Source organism: Rhinichthys klamathensis, unplaced genomic scaffold (assembly GCF_029890125.1).
Source record: "Rhinichthys klamathensis goyatoka isolate OS25496 unplaced genomic scaffold, OSU_Roscu_1.1 h1tg000206l_1, whole genome shotgun sequence".
In the NCBI taxonomy this organism is placed as follows: Eukaryota; Metazoa; Chordata; class Actinopteri; order Cypriniformes; family Leuciscidae; genus Rhinichthys; species Rhinichthys klamathensis.
In genome coordinates, this window is record NW_026606731.1 from 3433693 (window position 1) to 3445464 (window position 11772).

The 11772-nt window shown below is 36.4% G+C and overlaps 1 protein-coding gene across 1 annotated transcript; it reads left to right on the forward strand.

Moving 5' to 3' along the window:
- The first annotated feature begins 1390 nt into the window (after positions 1-1390).
- tsr1 (TSR1 ribosome maturation factor) lies at positions 1391-11772 on the forward strand. The gene is made up of 15 exons (XM_056263490.1): positions 1391-1547; positions 2113-2216; positions 2305-2533; positions 3728-3862; positions 3970-4418; positions 5278-5416; positions 5881-6056; positions 7567-7793; positions 8473-8632; positions 8761-8871; positions 9031-9163; positions 10039-10155; positions 10239-10379; positions 10515-10589; positions 11473-11772. Exons 1-15 carry the CDS (start codon positions 1430-1432, stop codon positions 11649-11651), a joined length of 2493 nt encoding a protein of 830 aa, XP_056119465.1. The 5' UTR covers positions 1391-1429; the 3' UTR covers positions 11652-11772.

Genomic DNA, 11772 nt, shown 5'->3' on the forward strand with positions numbered 1-11772 from the left:
AACTACACTCTATGATGACAATAAATGTTACCACAGTTTAAGCCTAAAATGCACAGAGCTGTAGGTTTTCTTGGTATTCTTCAATATTGGCAATCATTGCTTTTATGGATCAGTAAGAGGTTAAAGTTGATCCCTGGGCAAAATTATTACAGTGATGTCAACAAGCCTGCAAGCAACCAATTGGTAAACAGAGCAGAGAACTAGCGCTCTGGGTTGGTTCTGAAGCAGCCGTCTCTCTCAGCCAATGAGAGCGCAGGATGCTGTCACTGTATCCAGGCGAACAGAGGGGTTTGAGATGTATGGAGCCTGTTTTATGAATGGGATTTAAAGAGCCATGCTTCATCATGTTGATGAGTTAGAGAGACACTGGTGTGTTATAATAATTTAACACAAAATAACAAAGAAATTCTCTAGGGACTAAATGACCCAGTTGACATCCCACTTAATATGGCTAAATGAACTCTGGTGTTTATCAAATGTTTGGGGAAGATCTAAAATAGCTTTTTTTTTTGTGTGCTGGGAATGATTTATTATTTCCTCTTTATAATCTATTTTTAAAATGGACTATGACTATGAATGGAGGAGACATTTGTTTGTTTTCTTATTTTATGGCATTTTTATGACAATATAACATAAAAAATGACATGTATCAGAAAGCTTGTTGAAATTAAATGGCTCAAGAAAATATAAGCTCTGTCCAGCATAGATGGTAATGAGAAATGTATATGTGCTTGGTCTCTCCAGGATTTCCTGAGAAAAACAGAGAATGAACCCACCTAAACCCAGCTCACAGTCTTAAAAAAAAAAATATATATATATATATATATATATATTTTTTTTTATATATATATGGGATCAAGATATGATGCTGGATTAGAACCAGCATGTGAAAGCTCAGTCAGCTTGCAGATATATTTAATGGTGTAAATAACTGTGTGCATTTATGTTTGTTTATTAAGAAACAAAAAAGCTTGAGATATCCTGTTGAAAAGTATTTAAAAAAAATTAATATCAACAACAATAATTCAAATTAAAGCATAAATTAAATTCAGTATGACAAATACTACCATGATGCATACTAACAATTGTGTTTCACAAATGTACTTAATTTGTAAAGTATAGCCTACATTAACAGACAAAACAATTGTGATTTAAAAAAATATATATATTATCACATTGTCTATAACAGTTAAAAAAAATGCTAAAAATCCTTTAAGATACATTTTTGGGAGTAAAAATGTCCATTGACATGTCACCATAGTGAATCTCATGAAATGGGTCCTTGTCTCCATGGCATAATAGTTCCGCTGAACAACAGTAGGTGGCACTCGGGCACTTTATTACTCAGTGGCGAATGCGATTCTGCAGAAGGAAAGCCAGGCGCGTGGATATGACGTCAATAAAGTTTACATGTGCTGCATGACAGAAAATGGCTGCAGCAGATGAACAGCAGCCAGTTCACAGACCTGGAGCTTATAAACAGAAAAACAAACAGCACAAGCATGGAAAACACCGAACTAAAGGCGAGATCGGGCGGGAGAATAAGGGTATGTCTGATGGGTTTATTCACAAATATATATGCGCGAACCGTCACGTGGACAATGCCTGTCTGACTGAACACGTGTTTAAAGGTCCGAGCAGTAATCAGTGAGACTAATGAAAAAATGTATGTCTGTGTGTGAACTGTGAATACAGCTAGCAGACATATATATATATATATATATATATATATATATATATATATATATATATATATATATATATATATATATATATATATTGAGAGAGAGAGAGAGAGAGAGAGAGAGAAAGAAAGAAAGAGAAAGAAAGAAAGTATACGTATAACTTTTACGTTTATAATAACTTAAGCCAGCCTAAGATGTCTGTTAGTTTTAGCTGGTTTAAGCTGGTCTCAGCCTGAACGCATCAAAAGCACCAAAGCCCTCTAAAACCAGTCTGAGAGACCAGCAAACCATAGTCTGGTTCTCATTGATACTATTCTTACTTATAATGTGTGGATCTGTTCTTTTTTTATAATCATTATGCAGTGTATTTGTACATTTATGCTTAGTGTAAGACAGTAAACTTGACCCCGTACATCAATCAAATTAGGTAGAGTTGCTGTCATGGCTCTCACCAAGAAACAGAGAAGAGTGATAAGGAAAATGGACCGCAGAAACAAAGCCAACCAGCTGCGTCGCAACAAAAAAGACTCGGTAAAGTGACATTATTAGACTTCTACTTGGTTTACAGATTGGCCATTAGTTGAAGGACTAAACTCCTTTGGGTTGTTGATGATGACAGGTGCTGACAGAGAAAAGGAAGCTGGGCAGCAGGGATGGACCCCCTCATCTGGTGGCAGTCATAGCCCTTCACGCACGAGTGGATCCTGGAGCTGTCACCAAAATATTGAGAGGTGAAGGACTTGATGGCGTGGTGCACGAGGATCAAGGAGTCACTGGGGCTAAGAACAGTTTTGGTCTCGTTCTACCCCGCTTTAAACAGAGATTCACTTTCTACACACCAGACACAGGTAACACTTTTAGCAAAGGAATAAATGATTAAGCACAATTGAATTTAATTTCTAACTTCTGACAGTATACAGTGGTCACAAAAAATATTTACACTACCTTTCAAATGTTTGGGGTTGGTAAGATAAAAAAAATGTTTTTGCACATTTAATTGATAAAACATACAGTAAGAACACTAATATTTAATATTTAAAATATCAGTTTTCTATTTGAATGTATTTTAAAATATAATTTTATTCCTGTTATGGTAAAGCTGAATTTTCAGCATCATTACTCAGTCACATGATCTGTCAGAAATCATTCTAATATGCTGATTTGCTGCTCAGGAAAGATTTTTTTACATGATTAATGTTGAAAACAGTTGTACTGCTTGATATTTTTGATACATTTTTTTTTTTTGTGATTTCTTTCACGACTATAAAAGAACAGTATTAATTTGAAATAGAAATATATTGTAACATTGATCAAATGTTATAGTAAAAACATTTATAATGTAATGCATCCCAGTTGAATAAAATCTTACTGACCCCAAACTTTTGAACATTAGTGTCGATTTAAGCCATGCTCTCAACTGTTTGACTTTAATTGCATCCGATAACAAGACATTTGAACCAAATACAAAAATTATGCTAATTAAAATTTCATTTTCATTTTTCAGTTGCTTTTAATCCGCTCGTTGAATTTTTAGTGTATGTATGAAGTCACTAACCTGTTTTTGTAAAATGTTTGACCTGAAAAGTATGTTTGTGTTTATGGGATGCACAATATAAAGATTATACTATATTTTGGCTCTAAATCAGTTATAAGCTGATATTGGAGTTTTTTTTAACTTATTTTTTAATTTACATTTAACACTTAACAGTATCAGTCGATATTGGATACCTAATTGAGCATGCTAATATTTTTAGATTAACGTTGTTGTCATCTAATGGTAATTTAATAACAAAAAATTTAATAACATTGTTAAATGTGATCTTTTAGCAAATTTCAAAATAAATACCTATATTTGTTGACCAGTCATACTGAACAAAGACTTTTCTTCTTATTATTAAATATCTTTTGGAAAAGCCCTCATTTGGTTTGATGATATTTTGTTATCAAAGGCAATTTGAACTCTTTCAAGTGTGGTTTAAGCCCTTTTTTGTCTTAAAGGGCTGTACAAGGGGCTAAAAAAATCTTCTTTTGTCTCACTTCAGCTGATATGCATTCACTCCTGGATGTAGCGAAGATTGCAGACAGTTTAGTGTTTGTGTTAGAGTCGACTGAAGGTTGGGACAGCTATGGCGACTACTGCCTGTCCAGCCTCTTTGCCCAGGGGTTACCAAGTCATGGTGAGAACAATCAATTTTACAGTTTACCAGTCATACTGAACAAATATTTGATACGAGTGTCACGATTGACAAATCATGATCAATTCTTCTTCCTCTTTGCCCTGCAGCACTGGTGTGTCAGGGAGTGGCTGATCTAGCGGTGAAGAAACGCACTGAGTCTCGAAGGGCGCTCTCTCGTTTGGTAGAGTCTCGTTTCCCAGAATCGCGTCTCTTCCCTGCGGACAGCGAGCAGGATGCCACACTATTGCTGAGGCACCTGTCGGCACAGAAACAGAGACGGCTGGGTTTCCGCTCACGCCGCTCATACCTGCTGGCTCAGAGAGCCACATATATACCAAACTCCAGCCAGAATGGGACAGGGGGCCCAGCCACAGGGTTAGGAACCCTCTGTGTGTCAGGATATATTCGAGGCTGTCCTCTACAAGTCAACAGGCTGGTGCATATCACAGGTCATGGAGACTTCCAGCTCAGCCAGATCGATGCTCCTGTAGACCCCCTACCCATAGTGACAGCAGCCCCTCGCCCAGCGAAGCCAGGACGAGACGTAGAGATGACGGTTAGGAGGCTACGTTACTGTTCACTTTTGAAGACTGCATTTTTTTGTTGTAATGGTGAATTTATAGTGCAATTTGTAATTAATTAATTCCAAGTTCAACACCGAATCCTAACTAGGAGCAACAAGCATTAAAAGCAGTTGTTCTCAACTTTTTTGACTCCAAGGCCCCCTATTGTCCACAACAATATTAGAAGCCCCCTCCTCACATAATTTGAAGACGTAATGATGCCCATAATATTAATGGTCCTCTTAATTCATGAAATAATAATGTTCCCCTGAAGGAATTATGGTTACACTTTACAATAAGGTCCCATTTGGAATGCATTGACTATCAGTAACACTGAGCAATACATTTGTTACAGTATTTTGTTAGTCTTTGTAGTTAATAAAAATACACATTTTCATTGTTAGTTCATTAGCTGAAGTACATTAAATATTAAAAATACAACTTTTCAATTTAATCGTGTAGTAATTTTAAATAAAAAAATTATAATTCATTATAAAAATGCCTATGGTATTTTAAGATTATATCAATTTACATTACTTGCCCAAGTCTAGAAATCACACTTTTGAAAGGAATTCAAATTTAAAGTTTAAGTCTATGGCCCCATGGTTGAGAACCACTGAATAAAATCCCACAGTGGACCACTTGTTGGTCTAAAATCAAATCCTGTTCCTTACAACTGTTTTAAAACCCAATTGTGTTCTTATTGGCTATTATGTGGCATCATCTTTTCACTTTCATTTTGGATGGACTAATTAATTGATGCTGTAGTGTTGTCACACCTGATTTATGTATTATTTGTGATGTTTATTAAGATACAAGATTGTTATATCTTTGTCTCTGTATGTCCTGTAGGATGGTGGGGATGGAGATATTCGGGTGTTGATGAAAGCAGACCCTGAGAAGAGAGAGAGCCTGCAGGCGGAGGCAGAGGTGGATCCCATGGATGGGGAGCAGACGTGGCCCACAGAAGCAGAGCTGGAGGAGGCAGAAGGTACTGTTATACCATGAGCTCTTGAGCCATGTTCACACCAGTGTGTCCACTGACTATGCAAATGAGCAACAATGTAATGTGGCGGCTGTCAAGTGTTGGCAAGACAGAGAAGTTCATATTAGTGAGCAGTTTCATTGTTCTATATGATTTTCTAGATTGATTCATGGCTTGCATTTATAACTTTTCATCTTGTTAATGATACGAGGCATTATGCACTGCTGCAACTCCCATACAAACTCTTTAGCTCAAGAAATTTAATTTGAGCTAAAAGTATTTAGCTCAAGAAAATTAATTGATTGTCAAAACAGAATGAGATATTTTGTTTGTGGCGATACATTTCATTAATGATCAGAGTTTTAAAAGTTATAGTTAAAGTGTGTGTGTGTGTATATATATATATATATATATATATATAAAATATATAAATAAGTTATAGTGATTGATATGCATTTATCTTTGTTCAGATGGCATAAAGAACAGGAGAGTGATGAAGGTACCAAAGGGGACGTCTGACTATCAGGCCATATGGATCAAAGATGATGCCGAGGAGGAAGAGGATGATGATGATGATGTTGACAGCTGTGATGATGATGAAGATGGGATGATGGATGATGAAATGGATGGTGATAATGAATCTCAGGTGAGTTTTTATTATTTTGACACAAGCTGTCACAAGTTTTTGATGAAGCATTTCCTTTAGAGGAAAATCAAACTACAGCCTCCTCTGCCATAACCAAATACCTACAAATAGGAAGCTATTAAAGATAGTCCACCAAAATAAATCACATGGGTACTGTGAACAAGCATGAATATAGATGAGGGATTTTACAGATTTCCTATTTTTTTCCCTGCCCTGAGATGTATGACACCGGTGAATTGCATAAATCACACGGAGAACCTAATGTACATGTCAAATATACTTTTTTTCATACATGTTTTCAGTGTCTTGTATTGGCTCTGTTCACAGTCAATGTAGCTCCATCTCTGCAAGCATTGTGAGTTTGGGTAGAGTACATTTGAAAACGCAACGTCCGCCTCCCGTAATGAGAATATAAATAAATCTGCGAAATTTATGCAAAAGAGAAGTTGAATGTTAAAATTGTATCGTTGTTTGGTAAAAATAAAAGTATTGTTATTATTATAAATAAATACTTTTTATTTTACAGTAGTATTATTGTAATAGTAATATAATAATAATAAAATACAATTTAATTAATAAAATAATTTTAATTATTATTAATAAAATAATTTAATTGTTATTTTATAGTTATAATGGGGGTGATGGAGTAAGCATATTTTCCTTTTTTTTTATGTTCTTAGATTATCACATTCCTGATTCTAGGTTTGTTTTTTTATAAATATATATACAATTGCACCTCAAACCCTTGAAAGCAAACACGGTTTGTTTTTGTATATCTGTTGTTATGGCAACCTGCGAGGTGGCAGCAGACCTTGGCAAAAGCGCGTTAAACCCAAATACATCTGACTGCCCGATAATGATTGAAGGTCTAAATAAAGTCAGAAGGATGAGATGGAGGGTGGGCACGGCGCGGGCGGAACACTGCATACGTGACTATGCGCTGTGTGGCGGAGAGGCACTGTTTGTTTTCTCAACGTCTGCTGCTTGGCCTTAGTGCCAGGCATCTCGACGCAACAATAGTGTTTGGAGAGGGTGTCCCGAGAGAAGCCTTCTGTCTTCCTGCTCTTTAGACAGAACTTCCTGTCGAGACTTGTGGGGGGGGCGGCCATTTATTTATACCAGCTGGGCTTGAAAGAACAAGGGGAAGCTTGACACGTATGGAAGCTCTGGTCCATTTATTTTCTTTAATCATAATTAGCATGTGTTTGATGTCTTGGGGCGCACCAAAGGAGACTTTTCAATGCGAGATGTTAACAATAGGGAAGTGGTACTACAGATGATTACGGAGATTATTTTTATTACTGCACCTGCGATTGTTCTACAGGTTGACCCCACAGGGGGGTGAATGCACCCCAGCGGTATGTCTTGTCTTTTCCCCTATCTCAGCAACTATGCTGTCTGTTTAGTGGACTTCAAAGAAATGGCCTGTTTTGTTTGGGTTTGCTAGACTCTGTGGATGTATGTCTGGAGAAATGTTTTTACATTTTACATGCTTCTCTTCCTCTCCAAGGACGCTGGATCTGAATGCGTATCTGAAGGAGATGACGATTTGGAAGAAGAAGAAGAAGAAGAAGAGGAGATCAGTTCCTCCGGACACACCGGAGGCGATCAGAAGTATGACAAAGAAATTGACGAGGCTGAGGAGGGAGAGGGGCTGAGGAGGTACAGAGAAGCGCGTGCCAATGAGATGTTCCCAGATGAAGTTGACACTCCCCTAGACGTCCCAGCCAAGACACGGTAAGAACCACAACAGTTCCAACAATGTATCTGCCAATGTTAGATTTTAAAGGCATAGTTCATCTAAAATTTGTAATTTTTATCTAATTTTACTTGCCATCATGTTGTTCCAACCTCTGTGGGGTTTTTTTCGCCCCATGAAACAAAAATGACTAAAAAAAACTCTTTTCCATGCAATGACTGTTCATAATTGGCATTAGGGATAAGCATATATTAAAATTGGCTGTTACCGATAAAGCGATTAATTATTTTTATGTAATGGCCATTATTAAAATTCAGTAAATGTAAAAATAAAACACTAAATACTTAAATCCATCCTTTTGAATGCTACAATTGAATTTAGGCATCACAGCATTATAATATATAGTATAGAAATATTGGTATTCAATGGGATGACATTTAACAGTGTTAAGTGTTATAGTAAGTGTTAAGGTAATATAAATTTTGCAAACAGTTAAAATAAACATATATGGTACCGATATATTGAATTGTGTATATATATATATGTGTGTGTGATTTATATATGATGTATATGAATTGGCTGGTTTGAATTGTCTTTTAGATATAGCTTTACATTGCTATTTAAAAGAAAAAGACAAAATCTTACTGACGCCAGACTTTTGAACAGTAATGTACACAAGGTTTCTACTCAGCTTACTGGTCTGTTCTGCATATTCAGGTTCCAGAGGTACAGAGGTCTGAAGAGTTTCCGTTCCTCCCCATGGGACCCCCTGGAGAACTTGCCCCCCAACTACTCGCGCATCTACCAATTCCAGAATTTTGAGCGCATGCGTCGCCGAATATTAGCAGATGCTGCTAGCGAGGAGGAAGGAGCGATGGTTTGTATGGGAGAGGGGGTGTGGGCTAGAGTTCTCACAAATATCTGTTTTTTTTTTCTTCCAAAAACGTTGGTGTTTCACTGTTTACCCAAGGAATTTGTTAGGAAATGTCCGTCTTATTCCTGCAGGTAGGCTGGTATGTGACTCTTCATATTGTGGACGTTCCTCCCTCAGTAATGGAGAGCTTTCTGACCGGAAAGCCATTAGTGATGGTGTCGCTGCTACCACATGAACAGAAGGTACTTGCAGCTTCTCAAACATTTTAAGTGATGAACATAAAATTCCCAAAGGGTAAAATTTAGTTGATGTTTCAGTTTTGAAATACAGTGCTACTGCTCAGTTTAAATGCGCTTTCACAAATAATTATAGTCAGTATTGAAATGGCCATCTCTTTGCAGATGTCAGTGATGCAAATGTTGGTGCGGCAGCACCCGAGCAACACAGAACCCATCAAGTCTAAAGAAGAGCTGGTGTTTCAGTGCGGTTTCAGGCGCTTCAGAGCTTCAGCCATCTTTTCACAGCACACTTCTGGTAATAACAGCCTATAGAGAGCATCATGTTTTTCAGAGGACTTCTTTTATAGCAGGGGCTTTCAAACATTTTGATGCCACGGACCCCTAAATAGGATGTTTAGGGATCCGTGGCACCCCTTTCCTAACTAACAAAATAAAAATACAGAAATGTTGAAAATGTGTACAATATATTATCTGGAAAATATTTACATAGCTGTATCCTTTTTTCTACCCACCATTAGTGTACTGTTTAGTGTTTATTAGTGTTATGAAGATAAAATATAAAAGAGTGGTAACACTTTAGTTTAGGGGCCAATTCTCATTAACTAATTGCTTATTAGCATGCATATTGCTATGATATTGGCTGTTTATTAGTACTTATAAAGCACATATTAATGCCTTATTCTGCTTGACCATATTCTATAACCCTTAATCCTACCCAATACCTAAACGTAACAACTACCTTACTAATTAGGAGTTTGAGGCAGAAGGAATAGTTGATAGTTATTTAATAGTAATAATTGGAGCCTAATCTAAAGTGTGACCAAAACAGTTACTGTCATTAATCTCATGAACACAGACTAATCTTTGAAAAACAGTAATGTAATTTATTTATTTAATGATATCTTTTTATTTTTTGTTTATAAATAAATATTTGGTTTTATTAATTGATTTGCATTTTTTTACTTTTCTCTGAACTTTATCAGTCTCTGGGTCTCCGGTTCCCAGTTTGAAAACTCCTGCTTTACAGGACTGCCAAGTCTAGCACTATGGTTGATTTGTATCTGAAAAAAATGACGGGTCATTTGGGTCAACGATCCCTTCAAACGAAGCCTTTTTGTCTGTCCACATGATGAATCTGACAGGGTTAAATTCATTTTTCTTTGTCCTCAGCTGATAAACACAAGTTGGAGCGGTTCCTGCGTCCTGATGCTCCTACAGTGATGTCTGTCTATGCCCCCATTACCTTCCCCACAGCTGGTGTCCTGGTCTTCAAACAGAGAGACAATGGTGGGGAGAATCAGACACAACATTTGATTCAAAAAGAGAACTGCCTTCACCAGTACAGCTTTTTTGTTTTGCTTTTACCACAGGTATGCAGGACCTGGTGGCCACAGGTACTCTTTTGAGCTGCGATCCTCGGCGTGTGGTTTTGAAGAGAATCGTGCTGAGTGGACACCCTTTCAAAATCAACCGGCGCTCTGCTGTGGTCCGTTATATGTTCTTCAACAGAGGTGAGAACGGAGGCGTTAGTCATTTCCTCTGTTTACCTTCAGATGTGTGTGTGGTGTTAAATGAATCATTCTGTTGAGATCTTACAGAATTGCCATCAAATAAGTCCAACATTAAAGCATTTCTTTTTTTTGCAGATGATATTCTGTGGTTTAAGCCTGTAGAACTACGTACAAAATGGGGACGAAGAGGACACATCAAGGAAGCTTTAGGTATGAAAAAAACAACAAAAAAACTCAGCTGTGGAGAGAAACTTTTAGAACTGGTTTCACAGACAGGGCTTAGATCAAGCCAGGATTAGGCCTTAGTTCAATTAGACATTTAAGTAGGTTTTTTTAAAACGTGCCTCAGGAAAAAAACATTACTGGTGTGCAGACAAAAACAATGACACTGACATATTTTAAGATATGCCACTGAAGTTGCTTTCAGTTAAAACAGCACAAAGATGCATTTTAGTCTGGGATTATCTCAAGCCTTGTCTGTGAAACCAAGGGATAATGAACTTAATATTTACTAAAGAATTTACTAGCATTTTAAACTTGACAATACAAACATGGCTCAAAATAAATTGGAACAATTAGATCACAAAATATTTTTTTCATGATGATAATTTTATTATTATTATTAATAAAAAATAAGCTTACAATAATAAACAATATTATCATCATTAGTAATAGTATTTTAAAATATTTAAAATATTAAGCATTTAATTAAACTTAATAATTTTAATAATGATAATAGAAACAACACTAATAATCATAACTATAATAAAATATTTTTTGTGTATTTAAGATTAATAATAAATATTCATAATGCGTATTTTATTGTTGAAGTCTAATGATTCTTTAGTTATATTCATCAAAACCCTGATTTAAAGTCTCAGTTCTGAATATTTACACAAAGTAATGAGTTTTGTTCGTAAATAATATTGGTAGAAATAATACTTTACTTGGCTGAAAATATACATAGGAATGATTGTAACAAAATGGCTAACAAAATTTTAATTGTGGAGACAGAGGGAAAAATACATTCTTAAAAAATGGGTGTTGGGGATGTTTTGAGTATTTTATGACACTTCTGTTTGTGCTTTTGCAGGTACTCACGGCCACATGAAGTGTGTATTTGACAGTCAGATGCGCTCGCAGGACACAGTGCTGATGAATCTGTATAAGAGAGTGTATCCTCGCTGGACTTACGACCCATATGTCCCCGCCCCTCTGCCCTGGGTCAAAAGAGAGGAGCCACCGGCGTTCTGTGACATTGACATGGACTAGAGGCAGGAAGTTATGAACTGAAAGCAATGGAAGCATAACATGACACTGACTGCTTGTGTCACAGCTACTCAGATATTGATTCTCTGTACTTTAATTGACAATTAAATGTCTATATATAATA

Bases quoted from the DNA above. Each gene is read 5' to 3' on its own strand.
- tsr1 (XM_056263490.1), top strand. From the start codon at position 1,430: ATGGCTGCAGCAGATGAACAGCAGCCAGTTCACAGACCTGGAGCTTAT. The intron at 2,534-3,727 runs GTAACACTTTTA...GTCTCACTTCAG, and splicing joins TTTCTACACACCAGACACAG to CTGATATGCATTCACTCCTG. The intron at 7,794-8,472 runs GTAAGAACCACA...CTGCATATTCAG, and splicing joins GACGTCCCAGCCAAGACACG to GTTCCAGAGGTACAGAGGTC.